Here is a 27,938-nt window from a genome sequence, read left to right as displayed (position 1 = left end):
GGGCATTTCTTGCCTCTGGGAATGCTTCATGCCTCTGGGGGCATCTCTTGCCTCAAAGGGCATTTCCTGCCTCTGTGGGCATCTCTTGCCTCTTGGGGCGCTTCATGCCTCTGTGGGCATAACCTAATAAGGAGGGGGAGCTTTCTGCCTCTGGGACAGAGCCTGCAGGCGAGGGGACATGGTCTATAAAGTTTCAAGGCAATTGGCTGAAGTTAGTCTTTGAGAAACACAGCAGTGTGTACCAGTAAGTCCGATGGAGGTGTCAGTCCAAAGTAGCTGACCACAGAAGAAAATGCCGGAGGATGAAACGCTGCACGTCTGTCTCGATGGGGAATGTTGGCCACCAGAATTCTGCTTTTCTGTAGAGAGTGAGCTTTCGAGTCTGTAAATCTGTTTCTTCAGGTCGTGCCAGGTCACATCATTGGTTTCCGGGGGCGATGTCAGAGAACAGGGGTCCAAATGGATTTCCGGGAATTCCATTTGAGTAGATGCTTTTTCATGTGAAGACTTGACAGCTGAAATTCACTTACTTGTCAAACAAAACTTGTAGCAGATTAGAAGTTTACTATAATTGATAACTCCATTATAATTGGAAGTCCTTTCTAGTATCATTTTAAGGTTGTTTAAACAGTTTAAACTCAATAAAATGTAGAAAGGTAAATAGAAGAACCACGGTTAAAAGCCTCAGGCATGAGAATAATTAACATTATCATTGCACTATCTGCCCCACCCATAACTCATACAGTTTTCAGGATTAAACGTTTCAGATTCATGTCAAGACGTAAAAGAGAAATCAAAGGAGGGAAAAAACAACTTTTTGGATTGTTTCTGGATGTCTCTAGAAATCATGGCTGCGTCCAGCATTTTTTTTTTTAAGTCAATGTCAAACAAAAATTCAGTCATTCAAATCATTCTCTTATGAAACGCAACTTGAACCAGATTATCAAGATCTCACCATGTAGGATTAAGAATCCCCGGAGGGCGACCTAGTCCAAAAAGGTCCTCGAAATTCCATTTAGGGTGTTTCTGACTGTTCCTGCTGGATTGCTTCAGGCACCCATTTTTAAAAGCGTCTTCCCATCGAAGAAAGAATCCAATCAGGAGAGTAGAACTAGCCACATGTCTCCATACTTGGGAACTGCCAGGGTACTCGAGAATGTTCTTCAAATTAGAGTAGTCCTTCTCCATGGGAAACATTCGAGAAGAAGTCCAGAAAGTTCCAGGGGAAATCCCCATGCATATCCCAAGGTCTACGACCACGGTCATAAAGAACCAAACTGTGGCCCGGAGCAAAATGTAGTCCTTTTCCTCAGGAAACATGGGAGAGGGAATCCAGAAAGTCCAAGGAGAAATCTCCGTGCATCTCCCAAGCTCTATGATCCCGGTCATAAGAAACCAAAGTTCCCTGTGAGGGAACCGAAGTGTGGCCCAGAGTAAAATGTTCCAGAGACAGAGAAACTGTCTCATAATGAAACAGTAGAGGCTTTGGCAAACCTCTTCGTAAGTAGAAGAGAAGACCATAGTGCATAGGTAGGCAAAGTCTTCACTTATCTGGGAGTTGCGCAGGTCTGGTCCCACGTTGTTGCGCCATATGTCGTTTTCGACGGGTTAGGTTGTTTTCACCGGGCTGGCTTCACGGGCAGGTAACAGACGACCAGGGACTCATAGTTGAGCTGTAGGCAGTATCTCTTTATTCATGCAGGACGCAGCACAATCTAAGACGAGCTAAGCTAAACTCAAGGTAAAGTACTCTAAAACTCACAATGCTGTCTTTATATATACTTGCCAAGTAGGGTGGAAACAGGATGTGACATAGAGAGGGTGGAGAGAAAGTGACTGGTGAAAATCAGAGTGTGACAAAGAAGGGGCAGAGCAGGCGAGAATCCTATCACTGAACCACAGTGCCCTGGAGGGAGGGTGGAACTTGTTAACAGTGGTTATGTAAATAGAATAGTGTTAAGCAGGGGGGATTTAAACCAAATGAAACAGAAGGGGTCTCATGCATACCAACAGGCAACAAAAGGAGGAAGAATGGCCTCCAGGAGTAGTGGATTCATGGTGCAGGCACTAAGCCCTAGCAATAACCCTGGAGGCAAAAAAAGAAAAGAAAAGAAGCCAGCAAACTGTAGGATTTGTGAGAACTATCTTTGTGGGATACATAACTTTGGGTGTGGTGTGGGACTATACACTGTAATCTTACAGTCTTATAACTGAGGGCTTGAACCAGGGTCCTTGAGCATTGTAACACATTCTATCAGGTGTGCCCCTGCCCAACTCCTTGCTCCTTAAGATTTTAATTAGCTCCATAGCCAGCAGTTTGGAAGGACACCCTGTTGTGAGAGCACACTCAGTGTTCCCAGTTTAGTTCTAACACTTGGGTCCACTGGAGATTTCCTTCCTCAGGTCTGCTGTTGACCTAGATCTCCATCCAGCTTGCTTGTCAAAATACCACACCCAGAGGCCACATGATAGTCTTCAAATGCATAAGGTTTATCTGCAAGGTCTTTGATAAACCACCCATTCCTGCCGGGCTAGCTTCACGAGAGATAAGACGAGGAACTCGTGGCATGTGGTAATACAGTTCTTTATTGATGCGGATGTGCCAGAGTCGGATGTGAGCATAGCGGGTTTAGGCCACGTGGAGTGGAGCTAGCAAAATGGCCACCTCCCGCTATGCACGCCAGCCCTTCTCCAGGTCGGGACGCAGAAGAGAAAAAGGGTGAAACCGGGGTGGGTTTTATAGGGTAAAAATGGAAGTGGCAAGTCAGGACGGAATTGGCTAGGGAAGAGAGTAAAGAAAAGACAAAGGCATTCTGGGAACTTCCTTAGTTCTGGTTGCTGTAGTTTTAGCTGGGGAAATTAGCAATACCCTGAGGGGATAATGTGATGGGGAATATGTAAATAATACTTGCATAAAAATATAGTGGTTTGTGGGCCCTGCCAATGTTCAACCACATCTGTACAATATCCCAACACAGTCCTGTGCCTTTGCTGTCAGTCTGCCATAGGTGGTGGCCTCATCTAGAGAACAACAGTCCCCCAAAGTTCCCAGCATCCTCACATTTATCAAACAGGTGCTTTGCCACTTGACATTCAAAATCTGTCACAGTCGAGGCTCATGTTGGTATTGCTGGGTGCACAGGCTGTGGTGGCAGTGGAGCCAGGCACCTCTCACTGACCCTGGCCCCAATGTGAAATTGGGGAGCTGGGACACCCAGCAGGCTGGAGGCTGTAGGTGCACAGCACCTACGTGTCCAAATGCTCTCAAAATTGAATTTTAACTTAAATCCATATATATATGGGGGGGCACATATGTAGGGTGAACAATACTCTTCAGACACACTCTCTATATATATCCTCAAAATCTGTTAAAGAACTTCCTCTTATGGAAATTGGCTAACATAAGGTGTGATGGTGTAATGAACTTCACCTGCTTCTGTCATCCTCAGTCTCAGCCTGTCTCATCCAATCCCTTTTGTGTCCCCCCCCCCACCCCCATTGGAAGCTCCCACCCTGCCCCAGGGCAGTTTTGGGAACAGATTCTAGGCAGAATCTCAAATGTATATATACATTTTTAAAATTTCTTTATTGGGGAATTAATGTTTTACATTCGACAGTAAATACAATAGTTTGTACATGCATAACATTTCTCAGTTTTCCATATAACAATACAACCCCCTCTAGGTCCTCTGCCATCCTTCTTGGACCCTCCGCCCACCCCAGAGTGTTTTACATTGGTGCAATACACCAACTACAGTTCAGGTTCTACTTATGTTTTCTGATCTTGTTTTTTAATCAAGTGTATATTTTAGTGAGTGTCTCTTAGTTAAACGTAGCCATGATACCTACCAGTGGACAATAATTCTTCAACATTCCCATATATATATATCTGTATAGTGTTAGATTTATATGATTATCTCATCAGTTTTTCCTGTTACTACGGGGCTTATTGATGTTCAGTATTGTGTGAGTTTACCTTAAAGTCTAATTATTGTTTGTAAATTATGTTTTTTAAGATTGATCTCTTTTGTAACAAGAGAGGAAGAGAGAACCAGAAAGTCAGTCTGGCCTGTGCAATTCCAGGGACTCAACTCAGGGCCCCATGTATGCAAGTACTGTGTTCTACCACTGAGTCACCGCTCCAGCTACAAACTATTTTTTTAAGAAAAGGGGGAGGGGCAATATAATTACATAGTCTGCTGCACAGATCATTAAGGTATAGTTTGGTGAATTCTGACAGATATATCTGTGTGACCAACAAGCCCAGTTGATTATAGGGGCCAGGTGGTGGTGCACCTTGTTGAGTTCACATTACAGTGCGCAAGGACCTGGGTTCAAGCTCCTGGTCCCCACCTGTAGGAAGGAAGCTTTGCAAGTGGTGAAGCAGTGCTGCATGTGTCTATCTGTCTCTCTGTCACCCTCTTCCCTCTTGATTATGTTTGTCTCCCTTGTGTTCTTCTTTTTCTTTTTTTTAAAGAATGTTTTTAAGTGAGAGCAACTTTTTTTTTATTATTATCTTTATTTATTGCATAGAGACAGCCAGAAATCGAGAGAGAAGGGGGTGATAGAGAGGGAGAGAGACAGAGATCCTGCAGCCCTGCTTCACCACTCACAAAGCTTCCCTTCTGCAGGTGGGGACCAGGGGCTTGAATTCAGGTCCTTGTGCACTGTAATATGTGTGCTCAACCAGGTGTGCAACCACCTGGCCCCCATGTTCTTATTTTTCTTCTCACTCCAGAACCCTCTTTGCCCCTTTCTTTCTCTTTTTCTTTCTTTCCTTTTTTTTTTCTTTCTGGTGTGTGTGTGTGCTTGTGGACTTGAAGCCTTTCTCATACGTGGTCTTACAGCTCCTGGGTTGCTGTTTTTTCATTGAGAGTGGGATGGGGGGGAGAGAGCACATTACTAGAGATTCTCTGAGTGTTACCTTCCATATGGTGGCAGGGCTAAAATCTGGGCTACGCACAGGGCTATTACTACCCAGTGAGCTGTTTGTGTGGACCTTGACTGCTCTTGAACTTTGTGTAAATTAAATTATACAGTACCTGTACTCTTGAATTTGTTGTTGTTGAACATAGTTTAAAGATTTATTATAATTTGTATGTCAAAGGGGTTGGGTGGTGCTGCACCTGGTTAAGCACACATAGTACTATGATGCACAAAGATTCGTGGGGACCCTTCACAAGCAGTGAAGCAAGTTTGCAGTGAAGCAAGTTTGCAGGAAGAGGAAAAAATGGCCACCAGAAGTGCTAGTACTGAGCGCCAGCAATAACCCTGGAGGAAAAAAAAAATTTTCTTAATGATAATTTGTATGTCAGCAATGCTTTCCCTATACTGCTAAGTATTGCTCATTGTTTGAATATACCTGCTGATAAACATGTTAGTTGTTTCTATTTTTTTTCTTATCTCTATTGCAGAATCAGTGTCCCTAGCACTCATGAATTCAACTACTTCCAGGCTGAGTTTTCCATTTAACTAGAAAAATTGAGTGATTTTGAGAGAAGGAATGAAACCACAATATCAGAGCTTCCCCAGAGCTGTGGCATTCCCATGTGGTACTGGGACTAGAACCTGGACTGTGAACATGGCAGGGCATACCTAGTGAGCTCTGACACTGCTGCTATTGTTTATTTATTTACTATCTATCATTGCTGGGACTTCACTGCTCCGAACCACCTTTTTATTTTCATTTATTTATTTTTTAATTAGGGGGATTAATGGTTTATAGCAAATACAGTTGTTGGTAAATGTGTAAAATTTCTCAGTTTTCTCAAACACTCTCAGCCTCAGCCTAGGTCCTCCTCTACCATCATGTACCAGGACCTGAAAGCCATCCCTCCTCCCAGAGTACTTAACTTTGATACAATACATCAAACCCAGTCCAACTTCTGCTTTGTGTCTCCCTTTCTGTTCTTTTTAAAAATTTTCTTTAACTATTATGCGTTTGTTTATTCATTATTGGATAGAGACAAAGAGAAATTGAAAGGGGAGAGAATAATAGGGAAAGAGACAGAGAGACACCTGCAGACCTGCTTCACCACTCATGAAGCTTTCCTCCTGCAGGTGGGGACCAGGGACTTGAACCTTGCACACTGTAATGTGTGCGCTTAACCAGGTGTGTCACTGCTTGGTCCCTTTCCTTTCTGTTCCTGTTTCTCAACTTCTGTCCAAGAGTGAGATCCCATATTCATCTGTCTTTTTCTAGCTTATCTCATTTAACATGATTCTTTCAAGTTCCATCCAAGCTGAGGTAAAGAAGGTGAATTCATTTTTTTTTTTTTGCCTCCAGGGTTATTGCTGGGGCTCAGTGCCTGCACCATGAATCCACTGCTCCTGGAGGCCATTTTCCCCCTTTTGCTGCCCTTGCTGTGTTGTAGCCTTGTTGTGGTTATTATTGATGTCATTTGTTGTTGGATAGGACAGAGAGAAATGGAGAGAGGAGGGGAAGATAGAGGGGGAGATAGACACCTGCAGACCTGCTTCACTGCCTGTGAAGTGACTCCCCTGCAGGTGGAGAGCCGGGGGCTCGAACTGGGGTCATTACGCTGATCCTTGTGCTTTGCACCACGTGTGCTCAACCCGCTGCACTACCGCCTGACCTCTGAATTCATCATTTTTATAGCTGAATAGTATTTTACTGTGTATATTTAAAATGTTTATTTGATAGAAAAAGAGATATTGAGAGAGGTCTTTTTCCCCCTTTTCCCCCTTTTTCTTCTTTCTTTTTTTTTTTTTTTCTCCAGGATTATTGCTGGGGCTCAGTGCCTACACTATGAAGTGCACTGCTTCTAGAGGCTATTTTTCCCCCTTTTGTTGTCCTTGTTGTTTATCGTTGTTGTTGTTATTGCTCTCATTGTTGGATAGGACAGAGAGAAATGGAGAGAGGAGGGGAAGAGAAAGATAGACACCTGCAGACCTGCTTCACCACTTGTGAAGCGACCCTCCTGCAGGTGGGGAGCCAGGGACTCGAACCGGGATCCTTAGGGTAGTCCTTACACTTTGTGTCACGTGCAGTCAACCCACTGTGCTCAACCCACTGCACACTGCCCGCCCCACTTCTTTCTTTTATATAACAGAACAGAGGGAAATTGAGAGGGGAGAGGAAGAGTAAAAAAGAGAGAAAGAGAGACACCTGCAGTGCTGCCTCACCACTTGAGAAGCTTCCCCCCTACAGGTGGGGACAGGGGATTTGAATTCAGCTCCTTGCACATGGTACCATTTGTGCTGTGCCTGCAACACTGCCTAGCCCTGCAGCAATGATTTTTATGTAAAGAACAAAGACAAGGAAAGTAGCAAGTTTAAACCAAAGTAATATATAAAATAAATTTGAACAAAAATATTTAGTTTGTTTTTAAAATCTAAAAGAATTTAAAAAAGCTTTCTTTATAGTGAACTGAATGTAAGATTTATTCATAAGCAGTATAATCACAGCTTCTCTGTGAGTTACATATAAGTGTACAACACAATACCAAAAATGAAACAGGAGATTTTAAAAACCATGAGCCATGATTGGATAACATCCCTGCCAATGGATAGTTTGATCCTGACAAGTCTCTTTTGTATTTGCACAACACTCCTTTGTCTTACAGTCTAGCTGTAATTCAACTCTCACTTAGCATTTAAATTTTCAAAATGAGAAGAAAAAGGAAAATACAAACCCCAAACCTTAACAGTTGTGACCTCTGCAACCCACACCTTGGAGGGGAGCATGTTCCTTAGCCAAATGGAAAATCTTCAGCCTTCCACAGTGTTGAAGTTCCTTGTTCTTGCTGAAGCTAGAGGGTTTAAAGAGTCCTAGACATCCGTTGAGAAGAGGAGGAGCCCAGCTCTCCACTGAGGGTAACTTAGCCCCAACCCAGGCTTAGCCTCAAACTGGTACCTCCTGAGAATGTCTGGTGAGGGACTTTAATACCTGTAAGTGAAACTGACAAAAATCAGGTGATTTTAGTACATAAGAGAAAAATATCTAGGCCGGGGAAATAATGTAATAGTTGTGCACAAAGCCTTTCATGCCTGAGGAACCAAAAGTCCCAGGTTCAGTCCTGAGAACCACCGTAAGCCAAAGCTGAGCAGTCTTCTCATAAAAAGGGAAGAAAGAAAACAAAAGAAAAGGAAAGAGAGAGAAAGAGGAAAGAAAGAAAAAAGAAAAGTATCTGTGTGATGGGTTGAAGGCTATTACAGAATGCAGGCTCTTAGGAGCTCCAGGCACAGGAGGAAGGAAATGGGGGCAACAGAGGGTAGACACACTTCAGGGTAGACACACTTTCAGGACACTATTTAGTGTCCATAAAAGTAGAAAAAAGGTTGATCTCTAAAATAGGACTACTAACTATCTACAAAACGGAGACCCCCCCCCCCCCAACTCTTAATATGAACTATTACAGCCTTTAGGTTCATGATTAGTCAGCAATTTGTTTGGTTCTATATGTTAACCCTTTTTTTCAGCCACTAGGTTCCAGATGCTAACATGATGCCAACCAGACGTCCCTGGGCAGATGACCCCACCAATGTGTCCTGGAGCCCCGCTTCCCCAGAAACCTGCCCCACTAGAGAAAGAGAGAGGCAGGCTGGGAGTATGGATTGACCTGTCAACACTCATGTTCAGCAGGGAAGCAATTACAGAAGCCAGATCTTCCATCTCTGCACCCCACAATGATCTTGGGTCCATACTCCCAGAGGGATAAAGAACAGGAAAGCTATCAAGGGAGGGGATGGGATATGGAGTTCTAATGGTGGGAATTGTGTGGAGTTGTACCCCTCTTACCCTATGGTTTTTATCAGTGTTTCCTTTTTATAAATAAAAAGTTTTTAAAGTTTGATCTGTGGCATTCCATGTGCTAGAGTGATGCTGTGATATTTTAAATAGATAAATAAAACAGTTCAGGGAGGCTGGGTAGTGGTGCACCTATTTGAGTGTACATGTTACAATACATGTACATGTTACAATACATGTACATGTTACAATACATGTACACCCTGGTTTGAACCCCTGGTCCCCACCTGCAGGGGAAAGCTTTGTGAGTGGTGAAGAGCTACAGGTGTCCCTCTGTCTCTTTCCCTATCTCCCCCTTCCCTTCGATTTCTGGCCATCTCTATCCAATAAATAAAGATTAAAAAAAGAAAGTTCAAATGTGGAAGGATGCCTGCTTTTCTGTTTATGATTCAGGTTCGAACTCAGTCCCCACCGAATTGGAGGAAGCTTCAGACCTGTGGTGTTCTGTCTCTCTCTCTCTCCCCTGACTCCCTCCCCTCCCTCCTTCCATCTCTCTCCATCTCTACCCCCCCACCCTAGACTCTGACTTTGAAAAAGTCAGCCCCAAAGCAGTGAAACTTTGGTGACAACACTAAGTTTGTTTCATAGATCAGGATATCCCCTCTCTTTGTCACATAGGCAGAAGGAGGGTAGATGTGAGAGGGAGGCCTGGGCAACTTTCATAACAGCTGAGTGTGACCCAACTGAGTTGGAGGGAAAGCATTGAGTAAGCAGAAGGTTCAGCTTTCAACCATTCTCAAATGGTTCCCAAAACAAAAAAAAGTGCCATATTGGAAAGATTCTGAATTATGAAAATTGAGTAACTTGTTTAAACAGTGAGTCATTGAATTCTAGGTTAGAATTACATTTACAGTAAATGCATGAGAGGACTGGACTTTGTGGAGCAGATCTCATTTGAAATCAGCATAAAAAAAACCTTATTTAAAGAAACGTGGGGGCTAGGCAGCAGCACAGCAGGTTAAGCGCACATGGTGCAAAGCACAAGGATGGGGTAAGGATCCTGGTTCAAATCCCCAGCTCCCCACCTGCAGGGGTGGGGAGTTGTTACTTCACAAGCGGTGAAGTAGGTCTATGCTCAAGCGAAAGAGCAGCAGGAAGGATCAGGGAACTCCGAAGGCGACCACCTGGTGGGTGAGGAGTCGGCACAGGGAGAACAGAACACACCACAGTCTGTTGGAGGGTGAATCTGAGCTCCATTTTTATTTCAGTCTTACATAGACAATATCTGAAACAGAAAGTAAAGCTCATTTCTTGATTAGATGGCCTTGAGGTTTTGCAGAAATGTCGTACTTAATGGAGTGATGCATTTCTGAGTAATAGGCTTAGCAGATAGTATTTTACGTAGAGTTTTAACATATTTCATAAGAGGAGGTATTATTAAGAATTTTTCCTAAAACTTTATGTATTTGATGACCCATAACTTCGTTTACCTCATTTCCTGTTCATCTGTATCTAATCTGGGATTACACGTTATCATTACCATGTACATAATGATAACAATAATCAGAGTTTCCAATTTAGATCTGCTCAGGATGCCAAGACCCACTTCCAGAATTCTTCTTCCTTGAAGAGAGTTTTCCGGGGTGCTGACCCTGTCAGACCCATCATTCTAGATTTGAGTGGGGTGTGGCAGGTCTAACTTTTTTCAGGTGTCTATCTTTTTCTCCCCCGTCTTCCCCTCTTCTCTCAATCTCTCTCTGTCCTATCCAACAACAATGACAGCAATAACAAGGGCAACAAAATGGAAAAAATTGCCTCCAGGAGCAGTGGATTCATAGTGCGAGCATGGAGGCCAAGCAATAACCCTGGAGGCTTAAAAAAATAAAAAATAAGAAACATTTGTATCCTATTAAATTAGTTAAAATAGCACACACACACACACCCCTCAAAAAAAATCACTTCATTTTGGGAGGCGGAGCTACGAGCAGCAGATCGCTTTCTCTCCTCTCCTCTCCTCTCCCGGATCAACTAGGAATACCAAAGGAGACCACCCGGACCGAAACAAGACAGGACTAGAATGACCACAGAAACCCAGTAAATCACCCGTGAGTACAAACACGCGTCGCGTGGCTGGTGACAGAGAGGAGAGAGGGGCCTAAGGAGAGATTAAGTGACTGCTAACAGTTCAACAGTTTGTCAGTGGAGACACCACCTCCGGTCTGCTCCACCAACAAGGGGACAGCTGAAGGGAGGAAAGGACTCCCCAGAGACTCACCAAGTACAACTCTGAGTCTCCATTGCTACTACCCTCAGAATCTGGAGCAGCAACAGGGAGGGACACCAGGGCACAGAGATCTAACCGGGAAACTCAGGAGAAGACCTATACCTCGGTGGCATAGCTGAAGGGCTGTGAAAGTCTCTTTGCATAACCACTGGATTATCTCTGCCACACCCTGCTTTATCTCTTGGTCAGGAGTCATTGATTAAGCCAAGAAGCCTATTGATAGTTTAAAAGCCCTCAGGCTACCATAGCCTACAGGAAAAAAAAAAAGGCTTTTACACCACTGAACTCCAACTCAGGGATTGAAAAAACTGTTAACTTATATAAAATGGTTAAAACAACAAGAAAAAATAATGGAGACTCGAACCAGGACAAGAGTCCAGCTAAAAGTCCTCCAGAGGGCGAAACACAAAACAACGAGTTCAACATCCAAACATTAGCTAAGGAAATAATAACAGGAGTGAGTAAAGAATTTGAAAAAATTGTAATCAGAAATGCAGGAACAACAAATGAGAATATGGAAGAAAATTCTAATAATCTCATGGTTATTAGAGAGCTGAAAGCTGAAATCGCTGAGCTAAGAAGGCAACTAGCTGAACAAGCTAAAACAGTATCACAGCAGGGCAACAAAATAGATGAACTCCAGAAAGCAGTAGAGGGCAGAGAGAATAGAATCAATGAGGATGAAGACAGAATTGGCAAGATTGAGGATGAATTAGAGACAACTAAAACAGAAGTAAGAGATCTCAAAAAGAAATTAAGAGATGCTGAAAACAACAACAGAGTCCTATGGGATGACTTCAAAAGAAACAATATACGCATTATTGGCTTACCAGAGGAAGAAAGAGAAGGGGAGGAAGAAAGCGTTCTCCAGGCCATAATAGCTGAAAATTTCTCTAGTCTAGACAACACCAAAGACATAAAGATTCAAGAAGCAAATGGGAATCTGGGGAATGTTATGCATGTAAAAAAAAAAAAAAAGAAGTAGAAACGCAAAGCAGAAATTGACTGAGTTTGGAGTATGGCACCAAAGTAAGAAAGCAGAAGTATACTAGAGTTTGCAGTGAGTACCTCCCTAATACTTCCTCTCCACTATTCCAAGCTTTGGGTCCATGATTGCTCAACAATTTGTTTGGCTTTGTATGTTAACTCTCTTTTCAGTCACCAGGTTCCAGGTGTCATCAGGATGCCAGCCAGACTTCCCTGGATTGAAGACACCACCAATGTGTCCTGGAGCTCAGCTTCCCCAGAGACCCATCCTACTAGGGAAAGAGAGAGGCAGACTGGGAGTATGGACCGACCAGTCAACGCCCATGTTCAGCGAGGAAGCAATTACAGAAGCCAGACCTTCTACCTTCTGCAACCCTCAATGACCCTGGGTCCATGCTCCCAGAGGGATAGAGAATGGGAAAGCTATCGGGGGAGGGGGTGGGATATGGAGATTGGGCGGTGGGAATTGTGTGGAGTTGTACCCCTCCTACCCTATGGTTTTGTTAATTAATCCTTTCTTAAATAAAAAAAAAAAAAAAAAAGATTCAAGAAGCCCAGAGGGTCCCAAACAGAATTAATCCAGACCTAAAGACACCAAGACATGTCATACTTATATTGGAAAGGAATAAGGATAAAGAAAGGATCCTCAAGGCTGCAAGAGAAAAACTAAGAGTCACCTACAAAGGAAAACCCATAAGATTAGCAGCAGACTTCTCCATACAAACACTACAGGCTAGAAGAGAATGGCAAGATATCTATCGAGTGCTCAATGAGAAAGGCTTTCAGCCAAGAATACTATATCCTGCTAGATTGTCATTCAGACTAGATGGAAGCATCAAAACCTTCTCAGACAAGCAACAGTTGAAGGAAGCAACCATCACCAAGCCTGCCTTGAAAGAAGTTCTGAAAGGTTTCCTATAAACAACCAGACCACCACAAATAGAACATATATCAAAACACTCTAAAACTCTACAAGAATGGCGTTAAAATATCTTCAATCTTTGATATCAATAAATGTGAATGGCCTGAATTCACCTATTAAAAGACACAGAGTAGGAAGATGGATCAGAAAACACAACCCAACAATATGTTGTCTACAGGACACTCACCTAACGCAACAAGACAAATACAGACTTAAAGTGAAAGGATGGAAAACTATCATTCAAGCCAATGGCTCACAAAAAAGGGCAGGAACAGCTATTCTCATATCTGACATGATAGTCTTTAAAATACATAAGATTAAAAAAGATAGGAATGGACACTACTTAATGCTCAGAGGATCAGTCAATCAAGAGGACTTAACAATTATTAATATATATGCACCCAATGAGAAGCCATCTAAATACATCAAACTTCTACTGAAAGAGCTACAGCAATATATTAACAGTAACACAATCATAGTAGGGGACTTCAACACCCCACTATCTCAACTTGACAGATCATCCAGGAAGAAAATCAGTAAAGACATAAGGGAGCTAAATGAAGAGATAGATAAACTAGAACTATTGGACATTTTCAGAGTCCTTCATCCCAAGAAACTGGAATACACATTTTACTCAAATCCACATGGATCATTCTCAAGGATAGACCATATGTTAGGCCACAAAGACAGCATCAGCCTATTCAAGAGCACTGAAATCATCCCAAGCATCTTCTCAGACCACAGTGGAATTAAACTAACACTTAACAATCAACAAAAGATTAGTAACAGTGCCAAAATGTGGAAGCTCAACAGTACACTCCTTAACAACTTCTGGGTCAAAGAGGAAATCAAGGAAGAAATCAAAATGTTTCGAGAGTTCAATGAAAATGAAGACACAAGCTATCAAAATATTTGGGACACAGCTAAAGCAGTCCTAAGAGGGAAGTTCATAGCTATACAAGCACACATTAGGAAACAAGAAAAGGCACAAATAAACAGCCTGATTGCACATCTTAAAGACCTAGAAGAAGAACAACAAAGGAACCCTAAAGCAACCAGAAGGACAGAAATTACTAAAGTTAGGGCAGAAATAAATAACATTGAGAATAGGAAAACCATACAAAAGATCAATGAAAGTAAATGTTGGTTCTTCGAAAGAGTAAACAAAATCGACAAACCTTTAGCCAGACTCACAAAACAAAAAAGGGAGAAGACCCAAATAAATCGGATAGTAAATGAAAGAGGAGAAATCACAACAGACACTGCAGAAATTCAACATATCATGCGAGGCTTCTATGAACAACTATATGCCACCCAGCTAGAGAACCTGGAAGAAATGAATGATTTCCTAGATACCTACCAACTTCCAAAACTAAGTAAAGAGGAAGTGGATAACATGAACAGGCCCATCACAGCTAATGAAATTGAAACAGTTATCAAAAATCTTCCCAAAAATAAAAGTCCTGGACCAGATGGTTTTACAAATGAATTCTACAAAACCTTCAAAGAAGAACTAATACCTCTACTTTTAAAAGTCTTCCAGAAGATTGAAGACACTGGAATACTCCCTGCCAGCTTCTATGAAGCCAACATCACCCTGATACCAAAAGCAGACAGGGACACAACCAAAAAAGAAAACTACAGACCAATATCTCTGATGAACATAGATGCAAAAATATTGAACAAAATTCTAGCCAACCGGATACAGCAGTATATCAAAAAAATTGTTCATCATGACCAAGTGGGGTTTATCCCAGGCATGCAAGGTTGGTTTAATATACGTAAATCAATCAATGTGATCCACCACATCAACAAAAGCAAGACCAAAACCACTTGGTCATATCAATAGATGCAGAGAAAGCCTTTGACAAAATACAACATCCCTTTATGATCAAAACACTACAAAAAATAGGAATAGATGGAAAATTCCTGAAGATAGTGGAGTCTATATATAGCAAACCTACAGCCAACATCATACTCAATGGTGAAAAACTGGAAGCATTTCCCCTCAGATCAGGTACTAGACAGGGCTGCCCACTATCACCATCACTATTCAACATAGTGTTGGAAGTTCTTGCCATAGCAATCAGGCAGAAGCAAGGAATTAAAGGGATACAGATTGGAAGAGAAGAAGTCAAACTCTACTTATTTGCAGATGACATGATAGTATACATGGAAAAACCTAAGGAATCTAGCAAGAAACTTTTGGAAATCATCAGGCAATACAGTAATGTGTCAGGCTATAAAATTAACATTCAAAAGTCAGTGGCATTCCTCTATGCAAACACTAAGTTAGAAGAAATTGAAATCCAGAAAGCAGTTCCTTTTTCTATAGCAACAAAAACAATAAAATATCTAGGAATAAACCTAACCAAAGAAGTGAAAGACTTGTATACTGAAAATTATGAGTCACTACTCAAAGAAATTGAAAAAGACACAAAGAAGTGGAAAGATATTCCATGCTCATGGGTTGGAAGAATTAACATCATCAAAATGAATATATTACCCAGAGCCATCTACAAATTTAATGCTATCCCCATCAAGGTCCCAAGCACATTTTTTAGGAGAATAGAACAAATGCTACAAATGTTTATCTGGAACCAGAAAAGACCTAGAATTGCCAAAACAATCTTGAGAAAAAAGAACAGAACCGGAGGCATCACACTGCCACATCTCAAACTATATTATAGTGCCATTGTCATCAAAACTGCTTGGTACTGGAACATGAACAGACACACTGACCAGTGGAATAGAATTGAGAGTCCAGAAATGAGGCCCCACACCTATGGACATCTAATCTTTGACAAAGGGGCCCAGACTATTACATGGGGAAAGCAGAGTCTCTTCAACAAATGGTGTTGGAAACAATGGGTTGAAACATGCAGAAGAATGAAGCTAAATCACTGTATTTCACCAAATACAAAAGTAAATTCCAAGTGGATCAAGGACTTGGATGTTAGACCACAAACTATCAGATACTTAGAGGAAAATATTGGAAGAACTTTTTTCCGCATAAATTTTAAAGACATTTTCAATGAAACGAATCCAATTACAAGGAAGACTAAGGCAAGTATAAACCTATGGGACTACATCAAATTAAAAAGCTTCTTCACAGCAAAAGAAACCACTACCCAAATCAAGAGACCCCTCACAGAATGGGAGAAGATCTTTACATGCCATACATCAGATAAGAGTTTAATAACCAACATATATAAAGAGCTTACCAGACTCAACAACAAGACAACAAATAACCCCATCCAAAAATGGGGAGAGGAATTGGACAGAATATTCACCACAGAAGAGATCCAAAAGGCCGAGAAACACATGAAAAAATGCTCCAAGTCTCTGATTGTCAGAGAAATGCAAATCAAGACAACAATGAGATATCACTTCACTCCTGTGAGAATGTCACACATCAGAAAAGGTAACAGCAGCAAATGCTGGAGAGAGTGTGGGGTCAAAGGAACCCTCCTGCACTGCTGGTGGGAATGTCAATTGGTCCAACCTCTGTGGAGAACAGTCTGGAGAACTCTCAGAAGGCTAGAAATGGACCTACCCTATGACCCTGCAATTCCCCTCCTGGGGATATATCCTAAGGAACCCAACACATCCATCCAAAAAGATTTGTGTACACATATGTTCTTGGCAGCACAATTTGTAATAGCCAAAACCTGGAAGCAACCCAGGTGTCCAACAACAGATGAGTGGCTGAGCAAGTTGTGGTATATATACACAATGGAATACTACTCAGCTGTAAAAAATGGTGACTTCACCGTTTTCAGCCGATCTTGGATGGACCTTGATAAAATCATGTTGAGTGAAATAAGTCAGAAACAGAAGGATGAATATGGGATGATCTCACTCTCAGGCCGAAGTTGAAAAACAAGATTAGAAAAGAAAACACAAGTCGAACCTGAAATGGAATTGGAGTATTGCACCAAAGTAAAAGACTCTGGGGTGGGTGGGTGGGTGGGGAGAATACAGGTCCATGAAAAATGATGAATGAAATAGTGGGGGTTGTATTGCTAAATGGGAATCTGGGGAATGTTATGCATGTAAAAAAAAAAAAAAAGAAGTAGAAACGCAAAGCAGAAATTGACTGAGTTTGGAGTATGGCACCAAAGTAAGAAAGCAGAAGTATACTAGAGTTTGCAGTGAGTACCTCCCTAATACTTCCTCTCCACTATTCCAAGCTTTGGGTCCATGATTGCTCAACAATTTGTTTGGCTTTGTATGTTAACTCTCTTTTCAGTCACCAGGTTCCAGGTGTCATCAGGATGCCAGCCAGACTTCCCTGGATTGAAGACACCACCAATGTGTCCTGGAGCTCAGCTTCCCCAGAGACCCATCCTACTAGGGAAAGAGAGAGGCAGACTGGGAGTATGGACCGACCAGTCAACGCCCATGTTCAGCGAGGAAGCAATTACAGAAGCCAGACCTTCTACCTTCTGCAACCCTCAATGACCCTGGGTCCATGCTCCCAGAGGGATAGAGAATGGGAAAGCTATCGGGGGAGGGGGTGGGATATGGAGATTGGGCGGTGGGAATTGTGTGTACCCCTCCTACCCTATGGTTTTGTTAATTAAAAAAAAAAAAAAATCACTTCATTTGTTTGAGTCAGCTTGTGTTGGTTATAAAAAGAAAAAAACTGTGCCACTTAGTGGTTTCTCCTATTATAAATTGTAAATGAATTTAAATATTTTAATTTTTTGTGTTATTTATAAAATAGAGATATTGACAAGACCATAAGATAAGAGGGGTATAATTCCACACAATTCCCACCACCAGAACTCTCTATCCCATCTGCCCTCTCTCCCCTTGAAAGCTCTCCTATTCTGTATCCCTCTGGGAGTATGGACCCAGGAACATTAAGGAGTTCAGAAGGTGGAAGGTCTGACTTCTATAATTGCTTCCCCGCCTGAACATGGGCGTTGGCAGGTCATTGGCATTCTCCCAGTCTCTCTCTCTTTCCTTCCTGGGGCAAGGCTCCAGAACACATTGGTGGGATCGTCTGCCCAAGGAAGTCAAGTTTGTATCATGGTATCATATGAAACCTGGTGGCTGAAAAAGAGTTAAGATATTACACTGAGGGTGGTGCAAAGCCCAAGGATCCGTAGAAGGATCCCGGGTTTGAGCCCCCAGCTCCCCACCTGCAGGGGAATAGCTTCACAGGTGAAACAGGTCTGCAGGTGTCTTTCTCTCCCCCTCTCTGTCTTCCCCTAGTCAATCCATTTCTCTGTCCTGTCTAACAATGACGACAACAATAACAACAACAGTAATAACTACAACAACAATAAAAAAACAAGGGCAACAAAAGGGAAAATAAATATAAAAAAATTTTTTTTAAAGATATTACAGTGATGGGAAGAGTGGTATTACAGTGGTTTAAGCGCACATGGCACAAAGTGCAAGAGCCTGCACAAGGATCCTGGTTTGAACCCCCAGTTCCCCACCTGCAGGGGGTCACTTCACAAGCAGTGAAGCAGGTCTGCAGGTGTCTATCTTTTTTTTTTTCTTATTGCTATTGAGAACTTCTAATGGACACATGAACTGATCTTAGTTTTCATTTTGTTTGTGTCTGTCTTATTTACAGTTTTCTCATTTAATTTCTTTATTGGGGAATTACTGTTTTACATTTGACAGTAAATACAATAGTTTTGTACATGCATAACATTTCCCGGTTTTCCATATAACAATACAACCCCCACTAGATCCTCTGTCATCCTTTTTGGAATTGTATTCTCCCTGCCCCACCCACCCCAGAGTCTTTTAGTTTGGTGCAACATGCCAATTCCAGTTCAGGTTCTACTTGTGTTTTCTTTTCTGATCTTGTTTTTCAACTTCTGCCAGAGAGTGAGATCATCCCATATTCATCCTTCTGTAGGTGTCTATCTTTCTCTCCCCCTCTCTACCTTCCCCTCCTTTTTCGATTTCTCTCTGTCCTATCCAACAGCAATGACAGCAATGATAACAATCACAACAACGATAAACAACAGTGACAACAAAAAAGGAAAAAATAGCCTCCAGGAGCAGTTGATTCCTAGTGCAAGCATTGAGCCTCAGCAATAACCCTGGAGGCAAAAAAAAAAAAAAAAATCATGTTACAGTGCACAAGGACCCAGGTTCAAGCCCTTGGTCCCTACCTGCAGGGGAAAAGCTTTGCAAGTGGTGAAGCAGGTCTGCAGGTATCTCTCCCTCTCTGTCTCCCTGCCTCCTCTCAATTTCTGGCTGTCTCTATCCAATAAATACATGAAGACTAAAAAAAAAGTTGGGGTGTCGGGCTGTAGCTCAGCAGGTTAAGCAGAGGTGGCGCAAAGCACAAGGACTGGCATAAGGATCCCAGTTCGAGCCCCTGCTCCCCACCTGCAGGGGAGTCACTTCACAAGTGGTGTAGCAGGTCTGCAAGTGTCTTTCTCTGTCTCCCCTTCCTCTCTCTATTTCTCTCTGTCCTACCCAACAATGACAACATCAGTAACTACAACAATAAAACAACAAGGGCAACAAAAGGGAATAAATATTTAAAAATTTAATTTTTTAATTTGGGGGTCAGGTGGTAGCACAGTCGGTTAAGCGCACATGGCACAAGGACTGGCGTAAGGATCCCGGTTCAAGCCCCTGCAAGGGAGTCACTTCATGAGCAATGAAGCAGGTCTGCAGGTGTCTTTCTCTCGCCCTCTTTGTTTTCACCTCTCTCGATTTCTCTCTGTCCTATCCAACAACAATATCAACAATAATAGTAACAACAATAATGATAAGGGCAACCAAAGGGAAAAAATGGCCTCCAGGAGCAATGGATTCATGGTGCAGGCACCCAGCCCGAGCAATGACCCTGGAGGCAAAAAAAAAAAAAAAAAAATTGCTGAATAAAATAAGAGTTAAGATATAAAGCAGAACAAATTGTTGACTAATCATGAACCTAAAGGCAAGAATATTACAGATGAAGATTTGAGGGTCTCCGTTTTGGAAAAAGCTAGTAGGTCTATTTTAGGTATATTCCAAGGGGCCCATGACTTTACTAGTTTTTGCCTGAGTCTGACAGCTAACATGCATGTGTACCCAAGGTATTGTCTGGGGAGATGGTGTCATAGTTGGTTAAATATTTTTTTTGTAGAGTGGTTTAACTGTTTGGTATTCATTATTCTTTCCAATTTCAGTTTTCTCTTTAAAAATATTTAGCTGTAGGGGGCTGGATGATATCACAGCATAAGGTTAATCGCACATGGCACACAGTGCAAAGACCCGTGTAAGGTTCCTGGTTTGAGCCCCCGGCTCCCCACCTACCAGGGGGTCACTTCACAAGCAGTGAACCATTTATGCAAGTGTTTAACCTTCTCTCCCCCTCTCTGTCTTCCCATTCTCTCTGTCCTAACAACAATGACAGCAATAACAACAATAATAGCAACAACAACAAGGGCAACAAAAAAAGAGAAAAAATCCAGGAGCAGTTGGATTCGTAGTGCAGGCACCCCTGGAGGCAAAAAAAAAAAAAACTAACTGCTTTCTGAGAGAAGAGGACATCAGAACACTACTCAGGCATATGTGGTGTGTGGGACACATTGGTAGAGTCATCTGCCCAGGGAAGTCCAGTTGGCATCATGTTAGCATCTGGAACCTGGTGGCTGAAAAAAGCGTTAACATATAAAAGCAAACAAATTGTTTATTAATCATGAACCTAAAGGCTGGAATATTGCAGATGTAGATTTGGAGTTTCTGTTTTGAAGATAGCTACTAGGACTATTTTAGTTATATTCCAAAAGGCTCATGACCATACTAGTTTTCTCATGAGCCTGACATCTGATATGCAGGTGGACCCAAGTTGTTGTCTGGGAAATAGGTCCTTGTTCATCGTGCTATATGTGCTTAACGTGGTGCACCACCGCCTAGTCCCCTTATATAAAATTTTTATATTCATATAGAAATTTCTTTTTTAAGCATGTGACTTCTTGTGAGCCTCTTAACTTTGTATTTTCTTGATATTCTATCTCATTTTTTTATAGGTACTTCCTATTTGACAGACATTGTGTGGTGGGCAGGCACAATTGCAAGTAAGTAATCTGTGTCAGGTGTCTGTTTCTCTCTCTCCCTCCCTCCCTCTCTCTCTCTCTCCCCATCTGTTATTTGTCTGGCAGGGCTGCAAGGCTATAGGCAGAATTTGGCTCTGTTCGTTGGAACGGGGACTAGGAAGCTCCTGCTGCCTGTAATTAAACCTAAATCTAGTCCAGGTCAGACTGTCCTGGTCCTGAAGAAATGAGAATAGTTCCTGCTTACTCATCTGTAGTTGAGCTGTTGGCAGTTGGTGGGATTCCATTCTTTATTTTTTCTTTATTTTTTTGCCTCTAGGGTTATTGCTGGGACTCAGTGCCTGCAGTACGAATCCATTGCTTCTGGTGGCCATTTTTCCCATTTTGTTGCCCTTATTGTTGCTCTTGTTGTAGTTGTTATTATTGTCATAGCTATTGTTGTTGTTGGATAGGACAGAGAGAAATGGAGAGAGGAGGGGAAGACAGAGGGGTAGAGAGAAAGATAGACACCTGCAGACCTGCTTCACCGCTTGTGAAGCGCCCCCCCCCCCCAGATGAGGAGCAGGGGCTTGAACCAGTATTCTTTGGCCAGTTCATGCGCTTTGCGCCATATGTGCTTAACCCACTGCACTACCACCCAGCTCCCAGAATTCTATGTTTTTGATGAACTCAGTTGGTTTTTGTAAATAATATTTTCTTCACTCAGCTTTAAGTACCAGATCAGAGGTCAGATGTGATGATGTAAAAATAAGCAATAAAATTACAGTGCAGAACTCTAAATAGAGAAAGAACCATTGCAGTAGAAATTTCAGGAATATCACAAGGTTTAATTGTTACACACTATCTCTTAGGCAAGAAGGGATCTCTTTTCCTTAGACAGCTATCTTTAATTTCTCTATTCTGTGCAGTAGTGCTCCCACTCAGTGTGCTAGTACTATGTCACTGACTCAGCAGGCACAATATCAGCCATGACATCATCTCCCCAGACAATAACTTAGATCCACCTGCATATCAGATGTCAGACTCATGAAAAAAAAACAAAACTAGTATAGTCACGGGCTCTTTGGAATATAACTAAAACAGGACTACTATCTACAAAACGGAAACCCCCGGGAGTCGGACGGTAGTACAGTGGGTTAAGTGCAAGCGGCGCAAAGCGCAAGGACTGGTGTAAGGATGCTGGTTTGAGCTCCTAGCTCCCCACCTGCCAAGGAGTCGCTTCACAAGCGGTGAAGCAGGCCTGCAGGTGTCTCTCTTTCTCTCCCCCCTTTTCTTCCACTCTTCTCTCCATTTCTGTCTGTCCTATCAAATAACAATGACATCAGTAACAACAACAGTAATAATTACAACAATAAAACAAGGGCAAGAAAAGGGAATAAATATTTTTTTAAATGTGTTAAAAAAAGAACGGGGGGGGGGGGGCCGGGTGCTGGCGCAAATGGTTGAGCTCTCGTATTACAATGAGCAAAGACCCAGGTTCAAGCCTCTGGTCCCCACCTGCAGGAGGAAAGCTTTGTGAATAGTGAAGCAGTGCTGCAGGTGTCTCTCTCTCTCCTTCTTTATCACCCTCTTGATTTCTGACTGTCTCTATCCAATAAATAAAGATAATAATAAAAAAAAAGGAGACCCCCCCAACTCTTCATATGAACTTTTGTAGCCTTTGGGTTCATGATTTGTCAACAGTTTTTGTTTGGCTCTATATGTTAACTCTTTTTTCAGCCACCAGGTTCCATATGCTAATACCATGATGCCAGCTGGACTTCCCTGGACAGACAACCCCATCAGTGTGTCCTAGAACCCCACTTCTCCAGAACCCTGCCTTACTAGGGAAAGAGAGAGACAGGCTGGGAGTATGGATCGACCTGCCAATGCCCATCTTCAGCTTCAGGGGAAGCAGTTACAGAAGCCAGACCTCCCACCTTCTGCACCCATAATGACCTGGGTCCATACTTCCAGAGGGATAAAGAATCGGAAAGCTTATCAGGGAAGGGGATGGGATACGGAGTTCTGGTGGTGGGAATTGTATGGAGTTGTACCCCTCTTATCCTATGGTTTTTATCAGTGTTTCCTTTTTATAAATAAAAAAGAAAGAAATACATCCTAGGGCATTTGAGGGGAAATGGTGAGCTCTGCAGTAACCAGCTTGAAATAAGGGTTGTTAAGGAGAGATTTAAACACATTGTATTGCACCAGCTGTCAGTCATTGCCAGTGCAATGGTAATTGGAGGAGGGAATCTCTTATTTATTTATTTATTTATTTATTTATTTATTTATTTATTTATTTAACCAGAGCACTGATTAACTCTGGTTTATGGTGGTACAAGGGATCAAACTTGGAACTTTGAAGCCTCAGGCATTAGAGTCTCTTCACATAACCATTATTCTATCTGTCCCCCCCGCCCCCACTCAATTTGGGAGGAATCTTTCTCACTTGTTTGGTTCATTTGGCTGGCTCCCTAAAATAAATTGACACAGAGAGATTAGCAGGAGAAAAGACTGGTTCATGAAACATGTTTATCCCAGTCTAGGGTAAACAGTGGAGTGTGTGTCTGTGTATGTGTGTGTCTATATATATATATTTTTTTCTCTTCTCTCCTTTTCTTTCTTCCTTTCTTTCATTTTTAACAAAGGAGCAATAAATCTGTAAAGAGCAAACTGGACCAAGAAATACTGGAAGTTTTGGTTAGGACAATTAATTTAGTGAGCTAAAGAGGGCTGTTTACATAACTTGCTTTCCCTGTTTTTTTTTAAACTTATTTTTTAATATTGTTTTATTTATTCCCTTTTGCTGCTCTTGTTGTTTAACTGCTGTAGCCGTTGTTATTGATGTCGTTGTTGGATAGGACAGAGAGAAACGGAGAGAGGAGGGGAGACAGAGGGGGAGAGAATGATAGACACCTGCAGACCTGCTTCATTCCCTGTGAAGCAACTCCCCTGCAGGTGGGGAGCTGAGGGCTTGCTCAAACTGGGATCCTTGCACTTTGTACTATGTGGGCTTAACCGGGTGTGCTACCACCCGGCCCCCACCATCACTCTTTCTGTCCACAAATGGTTAAGCTGGCAATGTCTTGACAGTGGGTAGGATTTTTGCTATTTAACAGTATTTAAAAATAAGGAACATTTTATTTACTTATGAGAGAAAACACAGATCAGTGCATCACCCTGGTGATTCTGGGGATTGAACTTGGAACCTCATGCTTGAAAGTATACTGCTTTGTCTACTGCACCACTTCCTGGGCCATGAAAACTTTCTCTTTCTTTTTTTTGGTCCAGGGTTATTGATGGGCCTCGGTGCCTGCACTATGGATCCATTGCTCCTGGAGTCTATTTTTCCCATTTTTGTTGCCCTTGTTGTGCCCTTGTTGTTGTTATTGTCATTGCTGTTGTTGAATAGGACATAGAGAAATTAAGAGAGCCAGGGAAGACAGAGAGGGGGAGAGAAAGACAGACACCTGCAGACCTGCTTCACCACTTGTGAAGCAACCCCCCTGTAGGTGGGGAGCCAGGGACTCGAACCGATATCCTTATGCTGGTCCTTGTGCTTCGCACCATGTGTGCTTAACCCACTGTGCTTGGCCTCCAAAACTTTTCTTTTTTAAAATACTTTGTTTTATTTATTCATTTCTTTATTTTGGATAGAGAGAAAGATTGATAGAGGGAAGGAAGCTTCCCTGCTACAGGAATGAACTGGGAACTTGAACCTGGGTCCTTGCTCACTTTAATGTGTGCACTCAGCCAGAGGCACCACCACCCTGGACAGTTTTCTTTATTATGGTTAAGCAGCCGAGAAAGGGGATGTGACACATGTGCCTGTGTGCATGCTGTGCTGTGTGTGTTTGACTCAATACTATTTCAAAAGGTTCCATACTCAGAAATTTGGGGCATGAGATTTATTTCCTGCTTTCAGGGAGAACAGTGAAGAAGACCAGAGAAAATTCCTGTTTAGGAGAAAGGGTAACTTTCTTTTTCTTTCTCTTAATATATTTCTAAAAGCTGTGTGGCCCAGGTGGTGGCTCACCCACTTGAGTGCACATATAACCATATGCAAGTACCCAGGCTCAAGCCCTCAGTCCACATTACAGGAGTGAACTTCACAAGTGGTCAAGCAGGGATACACTCTTTCTCTCCCTTCTGCTCCACTCTCAATTTCTCTCTGTCCTATCAAATAAGAGCCAGGCCAAGTAATGGTGCACCTAGTTGAGTGCACATGTTACAACGCACAAGGACCCTAGTTTGAACCCTTGATCCCCACCTGAAGGGGTAAGCTTTATGAGTGAGTGGTAAAGCGGGGCTGCAGGTGTCTGTCTGTCTCTCTCCCTCTCTATCTCTCCCTTCCCTTTCAATTTCTCTTTGTCTCTACCCAGTAATAAATGAATATAAAAAGAAGAGGAGGGTGGCCCAGGCGGTTGTGTACCTAGTTAAGTGCACATAGTACTAAGTGCAAGGATCCGAACCCCTGGTTCCCCACCTGCAGAGGGTTCGCTTCACAAACATGAAGCAGTTCCTCAGGTGTCTAGCTCTCTTTTAAATTTTTAATTTTTTAAAAAACTTTTTATTTGTTGGATTGAGAAAGCCAGAAATCAAGATGGTAGGGGGAGACTGGGAGAAAGAGAGACACCTGCAGCACTGCTTTACCACTTGCAAAGCTTTCCCCCTGCAGGTGGGGACCAAAGACTTGAACCTGGGTCCTTGAGCATTGGAACATGTGTGCTCAGTGAAGTGTGCCACCACTCAGGCCCCTCTTTTTTTTTTTAGTGAGTCTGTGGTTTATTAACAGGACTCGGGGTGGGGGTGGCTACTTGTTCTCACTGTGCAGCCTGGCATTGGGGTTGGTGACCCTGATGGCCAGCTGGGTGGCCGACTTCACGATGGCTTTGTGGTTGTGGGTGATCTCTGCGTAGTAGGACTTGCTGCACTGAGCAGTACTTCCAGCTCCTTGACGTTGTGCACCAGGAACTTGCCAGAAGCTGCTGGGCAGCATGTGCTTGGTCTTCCTATTGCTCCCGTAGCCAGTGTTGGGCATCAGGATCTGCTCCTTGAAGCAGCACCAGACTCAGTTGTCGATGTCCCTAGGCTTCCTCCAGTTCCTCTTGATCTTCACATAGCGGTCCGACTAGTGCTGGACGAACTACTTGGTCCGCTTCTTGACGATCTTGGGCTTCACGAGGGGTCTGAGGGATGCCATGATGCTGAGCAGCAGATCTCTCTTTTTTTTTAATGTTTTTTTAAAATTTTTATTAGCTTTATTTATTTATTGGATAGACAGCCAGAAATCTAGAGGGAAGGAGGTGAGAGGAAGAGAGACAGAGAGACATCTGCAACACTACGTCACCACTCGTGAAAATTTCCCCCTACAGGTGGGGACCGGGGCCTCGAAGTTGGGTCCTTGTGCATTATAACATGTGCTCTCAACCAGATGCGCCACCACCCAGCCCCTCCTCTTTTTTAAGAATACTTTTTTGCTATCTTTATTTATGTATTGGATAGAGACAACCAGAAATCAAGAAGAAAGGGGTGGGGGAGAGAGAGAGACCGACCTGTAGCCCTGCTTCATCACTCACAAAGCTTTCCCCCTGCAGGTGGGGACTGGGGGCTGGAAGCTGGGTCCTTGTGCATTGTAACGTGAGCTCAAGCAGATGCACCACCACAGAGCCCCCCCCCCATTTCATTATCTACCCCATCACTGTCAATTTCTCTCAGCTCTATCCAATAAAATGGAAAAAAATGGCTGCCAGGAACTGTGGATTTATAGTGCATGCACCAAGCCCCAGCAATAACCCTAGAGGAAATAAATAAATAAATAAATAAATATTTGATAACTTCTAAAAGAAAACGTAATTAGGAGTTGGGTGGTAGCACAACAGGCTAAGCGCTGGTGGTGCAAAGCACAAGGACCAAGGATCCTGGTTTGAGCCCCCGGGTCCCTACCTGCAGGGGAGTCGCTTCACAAGCAGTGAAGAAGGTCTGCAGGTGTCTTATCTTTCTCTCCCCCTCTCTGTCTTCCCCTCCTCTCTTCATTTCTCTCTGTCCTATCCAACAACAATGGCATCAGTAACAATAATAATTACAACAATAAAGCAAGGGCAGCAAAAGGGAATAAATAAATATTTTTTAAAATAACATAAAAAATAAAAAATAAATAAAAGAAAGAATAATTGATTTCCCGAGAGAAAACAGAGCACCTCTTTGGTGTACATGCAGTTTGAATGTACTTCACACATTCATGTTCTGTACTGTTTTCCTAGCCTTAATTATTATTTCATTTATTTATTCTTATTCTTATTATTTTTCCCCAGAGCATTCCTCAGCTCTGGCTTATGGTGGGCCCCATGCATACTCTTTTTCTCATACTCTCTCTCCCCACCTCCAGTGTCTTTTCTGTCTCTATTTAAAAAAGGGGGTGTCAGGCGGTAGCACAGCTGGTTAAGCGCACATGGTAAGGATCCTGGTTCAAGCCCCCAGCTTCCCACCTGCAGGGGAGTCGCTTCACAGGTGGGAAAGCAGGCCTGCCAGTTTCTGTCTTTCTCTCCCCCTCTCTGTCTTTCCCTCCTCTCTCCATTTCTCTGTTTTATCCAACAATGAACATCATCATCAACAACAATAATAACCACAACAATGCTTCAACAACAAGGATAACAAAATGGGGGAAAAAATGGCCTCAAGGAGCAGTGGATTCATGGTGCAGGCACTGAGCCCCAGCAATAAATAACCCTGGAGGCAAAAAAAAACCAGGGGGGGGGACATGTTTATAAATATCAGTGAATTTGATATTATCATTTTCCTGGTTGGTTCTGAGAGATTTCTTAGAGATTAGAATCTTTCCTGCTAGTAAATAAAATACCAGCCAGTATTTTTTTGTGAGAACTTAGTCCACTCCAGAAACTGGAGACCCTCAGGCATGAGAGTCTCTTTGCATAACCATTATGCTATCGACCCTTGCTATTTTATTTTATTTTATTTTATTTATTGTTTCTTTGAATTGGTATGCTCATTGACACATCTGAAACCTGATTG

At 42.6% G+C, this 27,938-nt stretch overlaps 1 protein-coding gene and 1 pseudogene across 2 annotated transcripts in view; one reads left to right on the top strand and one right to left on the bottom strand.

The window, feature by feature from the left end:
• The window catches only part of NIPA1 (NIPA magnesium transporter 1), a 66,038-nt gene that overhangs the window by 19,550 nt on the left and 18,550 nt on the right, over nucleotides 1-27,938 (top strand). The window contains exon 2 of one of the 2 annotated variants that reach the window (XM_007533886.3): nucleotides 20,901-20,948. The exons of the other annotated variant lie outside the window; for it this stretch is intronic. Coding sequence (XP_007533948.1) covers nucleotides 20,901-20,948 — 48 coding nt within the window. The remainder of the gene's footprint in view (nucleotides 1-20,900; nucleotides 20,949-27,938) is intronic. 2 annotated transcript variants of the gene reach the window in all.
• Nucleotides 25,720-26,642, bottom strand: LOC103123237 (large ribosomal subunit protein eL32-like; annotated as a pseudogene).

Source organism: Erinaceus europaeus, chromosome 20, assembly GCF_950295315.1.
Source record: "Erinaceus europaeus chromosome 20, mEriEur2.1, whole genome shotgun sequence".
In the NCBI taxonomy this organism is placed as follows: Eukaryota; Metazoa; Chordata; class Mammalia; order Eulipotyphla; family Erinaceidae; genus Erinaceus; species Erinaceus europaeus.
Note: the sequence above shows the minus strand (reverse complement) of the source record. Positions and strands in the feature narration are given on the sequence as shown.